This window comes from Gadus macrocephalus, chromosome 4 (assembly GCF_031168955.1).
Source record: "Gadus macrocephalus chromosome 4, ASM3116895v1".
Taxonomy (NCBI): Eukaryota; Metazoa; Chordata; class Actinopteri; order Gadiformes; family Gadidae; genus Gadus; species Gadus macrocephalus.
In genome coordinates, this window is record NC_082385.1 from 22,502,636 (window position 1) to 22,520,316 (window position 17,681).

Consider the following 17,681-nt stretch of genomic DNA (forward strand, 5'->3'; position numbering starts at 1 on the left):
ATCCGGTACCTCATATAAAAAATATAAATTTGTTAAAATAATAATATGCATACATAAATTTACAGAACAAATCCTAAGAATTTCATGTTGTTTATTAAGATTTAACGTCATTTGAAAATGTCGGAGATCTGTTGACGCACTGAAAGGAGCGGGCCAACATTTACCACGCCCGACAGTTTTGAAATTCGCCGCATCTGAGGAGCAAGCAGCGAGGAAAAAACGATGCATGAACACATGCATGTGCGCCACGCACAAGTTAATAGAAATTACGATAAATTAAATATCACAGAGCAGGATTGTGAACGTTTACAATTTCTCTTGTCAATTTACAATCGGCAAAATGTGCCAGCGTTGGCCGACTAACTCTTTTTCATTAGGATATTGAACCTCCGCGCCTCCTCTTTGCAACGGAATTTGTTTAAGATATAAAAACATTTGATTGAACATACACACATTAAAACAGATATTTTAGTTTTTAAATAAATAGTTGGAAACTAAAATTCATGTTTCCCACAGTGTGCCTCTCTGGCATTGAGCGGGTCTTCAGGATCGCACTCTGCACAACCCAGTCGTTGAAAAAGTCACGGTCAAGCACGACTCCGTAACCGACGCTTTCCAAGCATCGTGGTGATGGCAACATTCTCCGCTAAGGACAGGATCTCACGGAGGGAGGCTGCTGCTTCGCTGTACATTTTCTCCAGCCGCACAGTTTGGCGACATGGCACTGCGTAATCTGACTCGAGAAATGCGATCAGATCGCGGAAGACTAACACGTAACATCTCTGGAAAAGACTGCCGTATTTAAAATAGCATGCATATGCATCAGTTATATTCTCAATTTAATTTACAGAGCAATCCCAGCAAAGTATTTAGGTTAACTCTATAAGAGACTAGGATTAGTGTGCGTCTGAAAGGGGGGGGGGGGCATGCCATCAGGTGGCCCTCCATCCTGATGTCAGTCAGCCATCACGACGGACGATGACATCGTTCATCGGCACAACCCTAGTAGGCAGTGTATTTTTCTTTGTTCCATTACCTCTAACCCCCGTACTAAGTCGCCGGATCCACCCCCCCTCTGCGTTCCGGGACCTCCCACTTTACAAATTAAGCACTGATCGTAACTCATTCCTTTTTCAACCGTTTACCATCGTTCAAACCATTAAACAAATCTACACACTTGTATCTTCAATACTATCTAAACGGAATTTTGATAGCATTTATACTTTTTTCAGAATCACAGTTTTAGTTTCAAACTGGCGTCGTTTTCAGTTGCTTATAATAATTTAGGTCACATAGCAACGCCGGTAAACAAACCCCACCGAATAGTCTAATCTCTGGACTGAAAAGGCAGATCTGATTCGAAATTCAGAGTCGGGGACCCTGAATGAATCTGTAAACTGGCAGTTTACACAGATTAAGATGTTCAAATGTATTTAAAAAAGGTTAAAGGCCATGGTGCAGGTTTTATTTTTTTCAGATTTGCGCCATTTGCTTGTTGGTAATAAACATTTGAATGGTTACCTATTGTATTTAATGTTGTTGGGTATCACAAAACGGAATTTAATACGAAAAAGTGGGTCATATTGGAGCGGTTTGCGATAGCTTCTCATTTCTCCCGGAAAGCGTTGCATGACGTCACGGTAGCGAGACGACAGACGTAGCCCTTCGAGACCCATTGAGAGTAGAGAGTACGAGAGAGATAAGAGATAGATAAGTAAGAGATAAATACATATATAGATAGCCTAGATAGATAGATGGATAGACATATAGATAGATAGAGAATAGACAGCATATAGATATATAGACCGATATAGATATAGACCGAGAGATAGGGAGACAGACAGATAGCATAGCATAGCGAGTTAGGTAGGTGGGTAGGTAGGTGTAGCTTTAGAATGGTGTACAACTGTGTTTGTGCTGGGTGTAATAACTCTAGCAGAACAGGACACAGGGTCCATGCCTTTCCGAAGGACAAGGCAACCCTCAGACAGTGGGTACAGTTTGTCCGCGTTAGACGGGCAGATTTTTCTATTCCCTCGGTCACAAAGAACTCCAAGGTCTGCAGCGCTAATTTCACGGAGGAGGATTACGACCAAGGGGATGTCAGGATGGTATCTCTCGGGTTAAAGAGGCTGGCACAGCTTATTCCGAACGCCGTGCCTTCTGTGCACACGCATCTCTCTGCCTGCCCTGCCCCGAGACCGAGAGGCACCAAGATCAGTGCCGCCAGCCGCAAGCGAGAGCTGGCTATGGTAAGCCTCATGCTAATGTTTACAAGCTGTGCGTTAGCTAGCCCTGTGTATACTACATACCGTATTCCCTTCGACACCGCCTCCACTACGGTCATAACTCATGATCAGTCTGACATTAGAAAAGAACATTTCGTGATTCATGAATATGAACCAAAACAAAATTGTCCTGAAGTAAATGTCCAAAAGCTTGTCATATCTAACTAGAAAGTGCCATGGCTAGTGTTTGGATCACTGGCGCTCATCAAGCGGCTTTCACAACAGTGTGTGTGTGTTTGATTTAATTGCCCTTTTCCTGATGGAAAGTGACTATTACGGTCCTCTTTCATATGTATTTAGACGTGACCGTGTCGCTGACGCTAATTTATTTACGCAAGATGTTGACAGATGCCTCGCCGTGTGAGACCACGGACAGTGTCAATGCTGCTACGGTAGAGGACCCCTTGCCCTACTCCACTTGTGACACTGGGACACAGTGTATTTTGAAGCCCCTTGGAAGGTCGCACGGTAAATCTTGTTATTTTTTTAGTGGTTGATATGCTGTCTAAAGGTCCAAATTATATGCATGCAGGACATTTCCAAACACATTGCTAAAATTAATACATATCCTAGATCAAAACATAACCGCTTAGATTTGCCATGATTGTCATATGTTTGGGTATGTTTATTGACTCTGCCACAGCTGTGCAAGTGAACCTGAAGCCCAAGATGGTCAGCATGGGGACACAAACTTTCACCCCCCTCACTAGTCCTGACCCAACGGATGGAGAAGATGATCTCTGTCATCAGTGATGCATCATGGGTACCAGGAGACCAGATGTCTGAGGAGGATGAGGAGGTGTTGTGTGAGGAGCCATCTCAAACTTGTGACCCCCACCAAAAGTGAGATAATTCAAAGCCAACATAGACCAACTTTGAATTTTCATTTTCGTGCATCTGTAGTTTGTACTGACACCCCCCCCCCCCCCCCTCTTTTTTGTTGTAGTGGCATTGACAAATTCATTGTTTGCCAAGAGGAGCTCATGGCCCTGTTTGCCATCTGTCCAGCCTTTTGTGAGAAGTCAGATAGTAGAATCGTGCAGCAGGAAGGAACATTTGTTAAAATAGAGCAGGTAGGGTTTGGTTTACACTGCAGGCCATATCTGATTAGAAAATCAGAATATCTTATTAAAATAGAATAGCCCTGACTGTCTGCCCACATTGCTCATTGCAAGTGATCAGTGCATCCTCCTATCCACATTAGTTGCTATAACAGTCTAATATCTTGTGGATTTATAATGGCTAGCTTGGTTGGTGACTATGGCGGGGCGCCATAGTCTCGTCAATGTGTGGGAAACACTGACACCCCTGCCTTCTCCAGTTGCGCTGATGCCCCTCTGGAGGGGGATCAACGAGATAAAGAGTGGCTGGAACTAGGGCTGAACGATTTATCGTTTTCTGATCGAAATCGCGATTTCAGACAACGCGATCTCGGGATCGCCAAAGCCACGTTTTTTTCGGTTTTACTGTGCATTCACACGTCAACGTAGAGACGCGAATTAATGTAATATAATTGTAGTGACGCAATCGCCAAAACCGCGTTTTTTCCGTGTTCCTGACTGACCCGAGATCTGTCGTCAACTATTTTACACGTGGGCTGCATGCCATCCCCCTACACTCTTGCCAACCAATCAGAAGCAGCATGCTGCTCTAGGACAGTGACGCTAACCAATGAATCAGTATAACCTGCTCCACTTGCTCCTTCATTTCTGAAATGGCTTCAGCTGAACGAGAAGCTGAGTTAGGGGATTTAATCCCGAAGAAAAAATGCACGTCGGTCATTTGGGAGTGTTTCGGGTTTGAGGCTGCCGACGTGCACCAGAAACACGTACTGTGCAAAACCTGTCGCGCTAAAATTGCAACATCCAGCGGAAACACAACCAATTTGTACCGGCACTTGAAAAATCACCACAGGCATTTGCACGACAGGTGCATGACAAAAAAGTCAGGTGAAAAGTCTAGCGGAAAGGATACGCAGGCCCATAGTAGCCAACAGACTACAATTACAGCTTCTTTTACCAGTGTAACGCCGTATGATAAGGGCAGCCGAATACACCGGGAGATAACGACTGCCATAACATACTATATTGCCAAGGACATGGTGTCCATTAACACGGTCACCAAAGACGGATTTAAAAATCTCCTCCGCACGCTGGACAGAAGATACGCGATCCCCTCCCGCACCTACTTCAGTCAGGTTGCCATCCCACAGCTGTATGCAGAGTGTAAAGAAAAAGTGCAAACAGAGCTAAGGGATGTGGATTATTATGCCACAACTACAGATATGTGGTCAAGCAGAACGACCGAGCCGTATCTTAGCCTGACTGTGCATTTCATAAATGACAACTTTGAGTTAAAAAGTCGCTGCCTGCAGACAGCATACTTTCCCACTGACCACACCGGAGAGAATATTGCGCTGGGATTGAGAGAGTGTCTGTCAAACTGGGGTCTGAAAGAAGAGGACCAGACTTGCATGACAACCAACAATGCAGCAAACCTCATCAAAGCTATGGAGCTTAATCAATGGACCAGACTTCAATGTTTTGGACACAGGCTGCATCTTGCAATTGGTAAGTGTCCGAGTGTGTGTTTCTGTAAATTTGTGTGAGTATGTGCGTTTGAGTTTGTGTTGCTTAATTCAGTCGTTCATTCAGATTTAATTTGTGTGTGTATTGTCTTCAGTATAGTCTGCAGTTTTTTTTTGAAGCCATAACAAATACCTAGTTTGAATAATTAATATAACAGATTATTTATCATCAATGGTGGATAATGAATACTGTGTTATGCGTTTTCCTTTCTTTACTTGCATTTACTTTGTACTCTTGCTAGAAAATGCCTTGCAAAGTTTACCATTATCCTTACATTTTCAGCCTATAATTCTTATTAAACGTTCTTTTTTTGTCCAGAAAATGCTGTTAAAGATGACACAAGAGTTAAACGGGCAACAGGACTGTGCAAACAGATGGTTGGTGTCTTCTCTCACAGCTGGAAAAAGAGGTTGGCACTGAAACAGGCACAGCAAGAATTAAATTTACCAGAGCACTCACTGATAAGAGTGTCCAACGAGATGGGGCTCAAGGCAAAAAATGATTGGTAGGGTGTTGGAGCAGAGCAAGGCGTTGTCTCAGGTTCTGTCTGGAGACAAGAAGACACGTCACCTGGTCCCCACTTGGCAGGACACGGATGTCCTCGAATCGATCAACAACGCCCTTGGTCCTCTACAGGAGTTTACAGATGCCCTGTCCGGTGAAGCCTATGTGAGTGTGTCATACCTGAAGCCAGTGCTCCATCTCCTGAGAACATCAACCCTGACTGAAAGTGATGAAGAAACAAATCTTACCAAGGAAATCAAATCAAGAGCTCTTGGCTACATTGAAGACAAATACAGCGACCCAGCCACACAGGAGCTACTGGACATGACCTCTTTCCTTGATCCTAGATTCAAGACTGACTACGTAAGTGCAGAGAATGTCCGAGACATCAAAGAAAGGGTGAAGATTGAAATGGAACAGGTGGCACGAAAGGTAACTTGTCCTCTTTCTTTGTGTAGTTTAGTAATACAAAATGCCACATCAATACAAGTGATATTTTTTTTACTGTCATTTTTTAACGTTTACATAGAATGCCCAATTGCTCTATATCACATCAGACTTCAAAACTTTGACAGCTCTTATCTGTGTTTTTCAGGAAAAGAGGGCTCGTGTCAGCACCACAGATCCCATGCCCCAGGGTGCAGCAGAGGCAGAGCCATGCACCACAGGGAAGGGAAAGCGGTCATTGGGCAGCTTCTTCAAGAGCAAGGCTGTCCCTCCTTCTTCTTCCACTACGCAGTTGGAAGATGCCATCAAAGCTGAACTGGACAACTACCTGATGACTCCTACTATTGATGGAGAGGAAGATCCACTGGCCTGGTGGAGAATGCACAATGTTAACTTTCCACGGCTGAGCAAACTGGCTCGTAAATTTCTATGCATACCAGCTACCAGTTCGCCATCAGAGAGATTGTTTAGTGCTAGTGGCAATATTGTCACATGTCAGCGCTCATGTCTAAAACCATCAAAGGTTGACATGCTGTAAAGAGTGATGTAGAGATGTCAGGGAAGCCAGTGTTATTGTTGATTTATTACTTCTGAGATTATATTTGTTCTGCACATCACCCTGACTTGTGGTGTCAGCCTTTGTTCAAAAAGGATTTGCTAGTTTTGCTATGTTTAATGCAATGTTGTTTACAGAATATATGTGTTGTTGAGCCATAGCCCGCCTATTATGTCTGACATATTTTCCAGAAGGGAACAGGTAGGGTCATTTTATTTTAGTAAGAGTTTATTTTATTACCATTACTTTTCAATTTCATTTACCGTAAGGTTTCTTTTGTATTTTGTTTAGCTCTACTTTAAGTTAAGATAGTCAAAGATATTTATTTTAGTTCTTCAGTTGTAACAACTGCCGTTGGTCAAGGACTTGAGTTTACATGCATGTTTCTTAATAAATACATTTGAAATCAATTCTTAACTTTAGTTTTCATTCTTGCATTAGAGTAATGGCATGTCATGTTTTAATTGTAAGATGTCATGTTTGTAAATATTACTGTACATTGGGAATATTGCACTGAAGCTTGATTTGAAGAAAATCGTGAAGAAAATCGAAATCGCAATTTCTGCCAGAAAAATCGCAATTCGATTTTTTTCCTGAAATCGTTCAGCCCTAGCTGGAACCAGGTACAGTTACACACTCAGTATGTGGCATTATGCATGCTCTACAGGGTTTCCATTTAAATCATTATTTCATACTCTAGGGATCTCATAACATTCTGTTTACTGTAAATATGTTTGCTATAATTCATATGCAGGACAATTTCATGTGTGTTTCCACTGGAGAAAAAAAATCGGTCTATTTGTATGTCTGCTGTGTGTGTGCCTATACTATCTTGGTCTCTTGCAGGCTCAATGACAGCAGTAAAACTGGAGGGTATCATCACAAGGACATCCTTACTGAAGGATGTTCGACAGCTGTCTCCGCAGCACCAGACTTACTCCCTTGAAGCCTTCCACTCCCTGATCCTGCACTTCGCGCCCAAGCACACTGGGTTTTCATACCATGGCATGTATAGCAGGTCAGTGCTGTCCAATGGAATAACAATGCCGTATTTGATCATACATACACCAGGTTTCGAAAGTGTTCTCAAATGTGTTATTCTGTAGGCTTCTCTTAGCGGCACTGCATTACAACTATAATGCGAACAGAGAGACAGCACGAAGAAGCGATGGTTTGGAGAGGTATAGCGTGCGATATCCACGTTTCAGAAAAGGTGCCTGGGTAGTTGTTCCCATCAAAGAGAAGGCCTCATACGGTAGGCAGTGTCATGCAGTTCTATCATATTTTGACATTTGCGCACAAGACATCTGTGACATCGATCTTTCTTTATACAGTATTTTATCATTATTATGTCTGCAGGTTATGCAACGTCATTAATCGAGGCCCTTTGGGAGAGCTACATGGATTCACCCAAGGCTCTTCAAGAGGTTAGCGCCAATTTGTCAGCCTGTGCACCCGCCCCCATCGCCAAATCCTTCCAACAAATTCCCAAGGAGACGCTACAAAAAATTGAATTAGAATAGTTTTTTTCCCCACACAGGCCAATCATTTAGTTGTGAGTATGTATATATGTACATAGTAAGTATGTTATTTTATTTGGTGATGGTTTTCTGTATGCCGCATGTTTTGTTTTCTCTGTGTGCTGTTTATTGCTTGGGTTTTTTGATTGTTCCAGGAAGTTTATTATAACCTTACATTTTAACCCCTTGCGCTGACCCTAACATCTCTGTTGACTAACATTATCTCTTTATTTTATGGCTATTTATGGCTGTAACCCATTCATTCCTTTATCAGCATCACCATGGTTACCGCCTCACTGCATGTCGCATGTTTTGTTTTTATTGCTTGGGTTTTTGACTTAGTTGTGTGCACAAATCATTCCTTTACAGCTCCATTTGCCCCATAACTCATAAAAAAAATTGTAAGAATCCGAAAGGGACCTCTGTGTGCGCTTTTCTCTTGGATCACTATGCGTCTGCTCTATGTGATATCAGTATGTGTCCGTGAGTGAGTGAGAGAATGTGCTGTGTGAGTGCTGACCCTCAGGTAAGACCACACTATTGCAAGATTATTTTATGTTGGTTTCTTTGTGCCTAACCCTTTTTTTCTTGATTTGTTTACTTTATCAGGCCTTTCAACCTGTCCCTTTTTTCAGTAATCGATCCCCATTACTTGGGATGACCTAATAAACTGTTTTTATATGAATTCACATGTTCTGTGTATTTTATAACATTTTAAGGGCGGTTGAGCGATCGCAACACAAGCATGAGTTAATTCTTGAACTGAAAAATAATTGTATTCATGTTGCACGTGTCAATATGTTTTTTATTCTTCATCCAAACGAGGCCATTGAAAGCCATGATAGGTCTGGTCACCACTCTGAAATTGTTGCCTGATGGCTGAAACCAGACAGGAGGGTAGAGGCTTCCTTATATGCAGGCCAAGAACTCCATAAGCCCAGCGTATAGCCTGCCTGTATGCAGTGTACCGGTATTGCCTAGGGAAATAGGTTGGAAAATTTTTTTTTTTCATGCATGTTTATTGTCTATGCAACACATCTCGAGTCGCCTATAACTGTTTAAGTTGGTTCATAGGACTCTAGAAAAAGAATGCTAAAGTAAACAAACAATTAACATACTCGTGCGTGCTGGCTTGAAGGGGACCATGATCCTGCTTGAAATGTGTGTACGCTATCTTCAGCACAAACGGATTCAGGCAGCATGCATCAAATCCTGGATGCTGAGTGAGGCATGTCACATCTGCTGGTCTTGGGCTGAGCTTCTCGACCAGCGACCAAAACGCACTCACTTCCCTACAGCACAAGCTCTCCACCACAGATTCCATAGGACGGCACCGCCCACACAAACACCTGCCAAACACAGCGACACAGACACGCTTACTACTCTCCCTCTCTCGGTAAGCGGTACCCTGACGGTGTCAATGACAATCAATCACGAGGAGTAGAATTGAAAATAATCACCGCTGAATTCATGACCAGCCTACGTGACCGGCGGCTACCGGGTACGTTTGCAACAACACTTCCACCGTAGGAATATGTAAAAGCTTAGAAATAAAGACTAGGCAAAATATGTACCGGTAGTTACTGGAGCTAGGACACCTCACCGACTCTCCACCCATTCTCCTCTGACCATGAATTTAATTGGCTTTGACGGCCATCAATCCTCGGCAATTCCTCATTCGCCCCCTCACGTCTAACAGGCTCGAAATTATACGGCTGTGGGCCATCATAAATGTAATTTGTGGTTCTTGCCACCTCTTCCTCAACCCAGTTAGACGCCATAGTTCTAGTACTAGGCTGAGGCTACCTTCCACCACGACTCCCTACCGTGACGTCACCACCGAACGACGTTAGAAAACACCCGTTACTACAAAAAACGACAAAAACTGGACTTTAACACCATTTTGGAGACATTTGATGAATTCTATATATATTTTGAGTGCTTTATGTATCCATTAATCGAAACTTCCGGTTAACCTGCACCATGGGCTTTAAGCTAAAACATGCTTAGATAAAGTTGTTAAATTGTGTTGTTTAAAAACGCAAAAAGATGTTGTAATGTTTCAGAAATATGTTTGAAATGTGTAAAATAATTAAAATAGCTTTCAAAACAGGTATTTAGAAAAAAAAATTGGGGGGGGGGGCTCAGCTGAATTTTTTTCTCTGAGGCGGGGCTCACTCTCACACTTTGAAAACCCCTGGCCTTGATAGATATTAAGGCTGGGGGTAAACGATTATTTATCAAACGATTAATCGGGCGATTATTTTAACGATTAGTCGACTAATCTAATGACCAATTGGACGTTTGTTTTTGTTTTTTTTCTGTTGCTCGATTAATAAAAAACATAATGTATCTCAAATAAATACCAAAAAATTCTTAATAATATACTTTATTTAATACGGAACCCGTAAAGGGACATGAAAAAAATGTGTGCGCATACTCTCTTGCGCTCCGCCTCCAACTACGAGATGGTTAGTTACATCTTTCCTGCTGTCGGCTCCCAGACCGAGGAGCACAGGTGATACGTTCCCTCCAGGTCCGATGCGCTCTCGGGGGCATGACCCTTCACTTTGACCGACAGTGAGTCTGCGTATAGGTCGGAATATGATGGAATGAAGCGGCCACCGATTCTTGACAGGCTGGGTATTTTATTCTTACACACAACCGGACTCGTTCATGACTTCACTAGACTGACACGCACGCTATCGCTCGCTCGTCCACCTACTCGCTGACCACACACGAGATACTTTCTCGTGCGCACGATACTTTCTCGTGCGCACGATACTTTCTCGTGCGCACGATACTTTCTCGTGCGCACGATACTTTCTCGTGCGCACGATACTTTCTCGTGCGCACGATACTTTCTCGTGCGCACGATACTTTCTCGTGCGCACGAGATACTTTCTCGTGCGCACGAGATACTTTCTCGTGCGCACGAGATACTTTCTCGTGCGCACGAGATACTTTCTCGTGCGCACGAGATACTTTCTCGTGCGCACGAGATACTTTCTCGTGCGCACGAGATACTTTCTCGTGCGCACGAGATACTTTCTCGTGCGCACGAGATACTTTCTCGTGCGCACGAGATACTTTCTCGTTTGAGATGCTCCAACATTGCTGTCGTGCTCTTGTGATATGCCAACTCCATTTGGCAAAGAGTGCAAATCACAACACCTTTCCGTTTAGGACTTAACTTGAAGTATTTCCATACCTTTGATGATTTCGTGCACGGACATTTTCCTTTATTGTGACTTTCGTCCATTTCTCCGTCGAAAATCGTCGACGGAGAAATTTGACGTTGACGAATTTTTGACGTCGACACGTCGACATCATCGCTACAGCTCCAATAGATATGTTCCATTATTTGCCTTGCGGAGCCAACCAGTCCTGTGCACGTATGCAAATTAGCCATGTGCGCCAATGTCTATTTGTTTTGAGTGCGACGAATGAGTGCAGATCATGATTTGCAGATGCAGATCAGTGAAACATATTTTAGCCTACTACAGCACGCAGGGTTTTTTGTTCTCGGTTGTAATTAGCCTACATTTTAGGAGTTTATTTATATTGGGGGTAGAGATGTCCGATATTATCGGCCCACCGATATTAGCATAAAAATGTAATATCGTTCAATATCGGTATCGGATTTTTTTTGCCTTAAAACCGATAAAATATACATATTTTTTTTTTTTATTTATAGCTCAAATGTTTTCAAAATTGTGCAGTACAAATATGAGTCAATTGTAATTGACTCATATTTGTGCATTTATTCAATTAAGGTTATTGAGTTTTAGTTAAAGAAACATACTGCTATGTTGCACATAGTTGTTCAGGTACAATGTTTTATCATTTGTGAAGTCAAGTTTGCCCTATTTGTTGTGGGCATTGTCAAGATTATCTCAGGGAGAGTGTAATCCAAACTGTTGTCTGAGACCATTAAAAAATAAAAAATAAACATGGCACTTTTCCCTTAAATTAAGTTGAAGTATTTTTCTTATTTTGCACAGACAATGTTAACATTTGGAAAGCCTTGTTGCATTCAAGAATGCATCCAGTGGGGCATCACAATAACATTAAGCATGTTGTGTTAATTCCACAACAGGAGATATGTAATGTTACCTAAATTAGGTTTGAGGAAAAATAACCCAAATATCGACACCGGTATCGGCTGATATCGGAATCGAAAATTTAGAGTTGGACAATATCGCATATCGGCAAAAAAGCCAATATCGGACATCCCTAATTAGGGGGAATCACTGTCCTACTTGTTGTCGAAGCACTTTATCCAACAAGCAAAACCATCTCGGCAATATGGCCAAAAGTGTATGGGAGAGTTCACTCTTTGATATGGCTGTCTGTACTAAAAGCATACGGCTCCTTTAAATGCGACTGCATAATTGAATTGTACGTCATGAGCGACTTGAGCGACCAAAGCGAACAGAAATATTCGCAGCGAAACTTTGTGAGCGACCAAAGCGCTCTTTGACGCTTTGGTCGCTCCTGGTGTGGACGTACGGTAAGCCATACACAAATTATCAAATATATTAAAGAATAACAAATCATTACGCATGGATGAATGAAATAGTATTTTTTTGTCATCACGTCGTAATACGTCACCATCAAGCGTCCGCTTAGTAGAACAACACAGACGACACGTTACTGACTGTTGCTTATTTGGAGCAGCACATTTTTATATTTCCGCGTGTGAGCTAGAACTAGGGATCGACCGATACCGATTTTTTAGGGCCGATACGATACCGATATTTTTCATCAGCCTTAGCCGATACCGATTTTCTTGAGCCGATTTTTTATTTATTTATTTTATTTTTTTAAAGGAACATTTATTGAACTTCAATATAAAAAACAATATTTAACAAATAGTAAAAACAGGTGAAGTAGAACAAGTAGATGAACAATATTTAACAAATATTAAAAACAGGTGAGGTAGAACAAGTAAAATAAATAATAATAAAAATAAAAATTAATGCAAAAATCAGCCGCGAATCGGCCGATACCGATACACGTAAAAAACGCGAATATTGGCCGATAATATCGGCCAACCGCTATATCGGTCGATCCCTAGCTAGAACCCCAATTTACCCACCTGGACCCTGCACACACTGGTGGTTTATTGGGTTTCATTCTGTTGTAAATGCGACGGCTCCGCTGTTCCAGGGGTGGGGGGGAACAGCGAATCTCCACAGAGATAACGCAGCGATATGATCATGAGCAGTTGACTTCTAACTTGATAAAGTGAAATGTGAGAGAGAAGGTGATGCAGTCGTATTAAACAAAGACGTTGAAAGATGGTGCGATCTACGAGAGACGCAAATTAGTCCGGGGTTCAATCCCCACCGAATCAGTGTTTTAGGAAGGAATGCTCGAGAAATAAAAAAAAAACTTTTCATGTCATTTATTTTCCATTTCTTTGAATATTCTAAATTGACTGACCATAGTATTTTTTCTCAACAGAAGTGGTCAGTGGTGAGTTTCTTGGCTGCCTGCCGCGAAACTCACCTGAATGGAATTTATGTGGCTGCAATTTTCCATGCAGTGTCTTTGTCATTGTGACAAAGGCTTATCAGTAACATTAACATTAACTTTACCATGAGTTTTTGCAAGGTATATTTGGGTTATAGGGATATTGTAAGACATATTTATTATATAAAAAGTAAATTGTTAGGCCTAATTTCTCTGATATAAAGGAAATTACAAAAATAAGCCAAGATGTCTCAGCCACACCCACAGTGTCTATTGTCTATGCTAGGGTACTTATCTATTCATTCAAAAATAATGTAACAATTCGCATTTGATAGTAGAAAATCATCTATTGCAATAGTTTGAACAGTGTCCACTCATTTTTATATCCTATATTTTTATATCCTTTTATTTATTTATTTTTTAATTATATTAATAAAATAAAAAATACATAAACTTTGATTTATCCTTTTTTTAATGTCTCACGGTTGACGTCACGTCTGTCTGTCTGTGCATCTACCTATATATATCAATCTTATTCACTTCAGAATGTCCCCTTGCGGCCTCTGCTGACAAAGAAAGAGCATTGCATCCTTGGAAAAAAAAATTCTCCATAATAGCCTTCCCGGTCTAAATTATTTATTTTTTTAACACAGGGTGGTACAACAGACATATTTAGGAAAAGTCAAGAAAGTAGGGATTTGGAACGTGATCGAGTGCAAAGATATATTTTATTTCACAGGGGTCATTTGACCACTTCGACGGCTGTTCTAGTGTTAAGGAGGTTGAATAGCCCTGCTTTAAACCAACTAATATTTTGTACCACAAAGTGCGGCAACGTCTAGTCGCCAACACCCTGAAAACAAGCAGCTGATTTCCATGGCATGGAAGTGACCAACAGAAAATCAGACCTGTATAGGTTTTGACGATGACGAGAGGTCCGATGGCTCGATCTGACGGTATTTTGGGAAAATACATCTAATCTTCAAGTCTACCTTGGATGTTGCATTAGGGAGATACAATAAAAAGGAAAACTCTCCACGGTGCAACACAGGACGGACGGACGCCCGCCACAACATGTTTGGAACATTCCAGAGACGGGGGGAGAAGGCTTCAGCTCATGTGACCACTGGCCTGGAGGCTCCGTGGTGTAAATTAAAAACCTGAGACTGCGGCCCCTCGCACAAGGCCCCAGTCACACAACTGGAGACTAGGATGCATCTGGAAACACAAGCCAGGACACCACATAGTACCAACGACAAGAAGAAATGCTAATAAAACCAAGGAATGTCAATGCGGACTGAGATGCAGTTTCACAATCAGTGTTCATTATAAATAGCACATAAAGGCTTAGTTATCAAATCCATGAGTTTAGATTAAACCAGTCATCTTAATCCAGCCATCTGCCAGGCCATACAGTGCACTACACAGACACAGCAATGTTGCATCAATACACATAACTGTGTGTGAAATGCTTCGCCCCCTTGTGATTCCCATGGGACAAGTACTTTTCTATTGTTGCACTATTGCATTTGTCCTTGGGAGCCAAATGTCAACTGCTAAAAGAATGTGTACAGTTTTGAGAACACAACTGATTAGCCTGTGTTTACTTTAATTTCGTAGGGTTGAGAAAATAATCAGACCCCCGTTGCTGTACACTCTTGGTTGAAGATTTACACACTGAAAAGTCATTGTAAAGAATTTTCCCTCCGCATAAAGTTGCCTTTGAAGGACCCCTTATGATTTTTATGTTAAGATATTAATCTGAAAATCTGAAAAGATTGTAGATTAGTGTTACTCTACAAGAAAATGAACTAATCGAACAAGAGTTATAGAAATTGCACTTACATCGCTACATTTTGTAGATGTAAACTATGGTAAAATTTTTGTATTGTGCAATTGCCATATTTTAATAAAACATTGGCATTACACCCAAATATATCAATATAGTCTAGTTAATGCTCAGATAGAATAAGGCGAAATGCCAGCGTTTCAACAAGTCTGCAAAAACCAAACATGGTAAAAAACAAAAAGCCCCCACTTCTACTGGAATAAAATGAAGACAGCTACACTCGCCACGTTCCGCTTCCCCCCCTCCCGACATGCAGAGCTCTTATTGGCCCTCACACACTAACGAACATCATGTACTACTGGGCTCATATTAGGTTCATGTGACTCTGCTCCTCTGAGCGGGGGACTGGCTCCTGCCTCTGAATGCGTGTTCCTACACGTCCTGTGCCCTGGGACGCATGGGGTAGTCTTCGCTCCTACAGGTCGCTCATGAAGGGGGCTTAAAGCAGACCCCGTTTCTCCAGAAAGACGAACCGTGTTAATTAACAATTTTACTGCACACACTGGCAACTCAACATAAGGCCACCATCAGCAGGAGAGGGGATAACACGCATCAGACACAGGGGGGGTTCATCCATGACAGATGACCTGGCCGGACCGTCTGTCTGTACAGGGCGGGCCCGAGTCCGCCTATGAACCGGGCTGAACCGGTGGACTCGTTAGATTGGGCCAGTGAGTGGTGGGTCTTCTTTCTCACGACGAGAATTAGTTTATTTGTAAATAATGCATTGAATTACTTAATTTAGCCGTTGTGGCGGTTATGATAGCCGAAACCCAGCTGGTCACGCTGGACTTAACGCCAGGAACCAGTTCCGTCCCGGATACTTTGTAACTTTGTTTCAGGTAACGGTTAAATCAGTAGATCCAAAAAAATATATCATGCATCTTGAAACGACATTTATATGATTGGACTTGGCTGTAGGGGCCAGTGCAGTGAGTAACGTGTCGTCTGGGCCCTGCATGAACCTGCCGCCCGCTAGCACTCCGCAGGTAGCTCCCCGTGTTTACTAGTGGTTAGCGGTCCGCCGTTAGCCTGTTAGCTCCCCGTGTTTACTAGCGGCTAGCGGGTCACATGTCACCGCTGCCTATGCGCTAAACTATTGTTAGCTTTGAAGCTAACCAACGCACATGGGACACACACCACCTACACACCATATCACAATCATGAGTCCACAACGCCACGATCACATGACACCCACACCCACACAACCCGACCGTGTCGCACTGTGGGACGCGGTGCTCACCACGTCTCCTGGTTGCTGAACTTCTTGGTGATGACTTTGCCCAGCTCCAGCCCCAGCCTGTCGGCCACCTTCTGCGACAGGTCGTGGTGAGAGCTCCCGCTAAAAAGCACGATGTTGGGCATGGCGCCAACGGGACAGAACACACTTCTACGGTGATTAAAAGAAAAGAGGGTCCAGACCGGGGTGGCTCTTCTTCTTCCACGACCCCCGCAGTGAAGGGTCAGATAAGAGTGAAAGGTAGGGCTAGTGTCGCGGACTTCGCATGGCGGTGGCACGAGTGACAAGTTTGTGTTTGCTCGATAAATGGAAGTGGAAGTGGCCTCACGTGATTGGCTTGCTTGAGGTTCCAGCACACCGCCCACCATTTCCGTTTAGAGGACACGCCCCCGGACGGGTTCCTAAGGGGCGCGCTCTGACTTGCACAGCTGACCACGAGATCGCACGTTGCTTTCTTGTGATCAGGAGAGCAGTTTTAGCAGAATACCCCTCGAGGAACGAGTTAGTTCATTATGATGTATAATAACCAGGGCCTGATCACCACCGAGTCCACATGCAGTGTAGGCGGAACTCAGTGGTGGAACGAGCTCCCTGACGTTCTCAGGACCGCAGAGTCGCTCACTATCTTCCGAAAAAGACTCAAGACTCACCTGTTCAGAGTCCACCTCGACTCTGCATAGCCACCCTCCCACTTCTGGCCACCATTGTACACTGTATTGTATTTTGTTGTATTGTATTGTATTATAGTACTTAACTGTGTAGCATCTGCAGTAGCTGCTATCATTGCTGTAACACGAGGACATGGTTAGCCTAGCGATTGTTGTACTTGCACTTGGTTCTATGAACATCCTTTCTGTACCGACAGCGATATATTGTTGCACTTCTTATGACAAATGTACTTATTGTAAGTCCCTTTGGATAAAAGCGTCTGCTAAATGTAAATGTAAGTGTAGGGCCTGATCACCACTGAGTCCACATGCACTGTATAACCAGGGCCTGATTACCACTGAGACCACATGCAGTGTATAACCAGGGCCTGATCACCACTGAGTCCACCATGGACCTGCCGTACACATGCTTATAATTATAATAGTTAATTAGGACACACACATAATTGTACATACATTGTACATGCATATGTATAATATGTACACATAATATGTATAGTGTACATGTGTATCATTGTACATGCATACATAATTGTACATACA

General features: G+C 42.7%; 1 protein-coding gene across 1 annotated transcript in view; it reads right to left on the reverse strand.

Moving 5' to 3' along the window:
• Positions 1–16,880, reverse strand: part of LOC132455152 (ribose-phosphate pyrophosphokinase 2) — a 67,520-nt gene extending 50,640 nt beyond the window's left edge. The window contains exon 1 of the mRNA XM_060048900.1: positions 16,474–16,880. Within this exon, the coding sequence (XP_059904883.1) occupies positions 16,474–16,838 (365 nt within the window). The 5' untranslated portion in view covers positions 16,839–16,880. The remainder of the gene's footprint in view (positions 1–16,473) is intronic.
• Between the last annotated feature and the right edge of the window lie 801 nt (positions 16,881–17,681).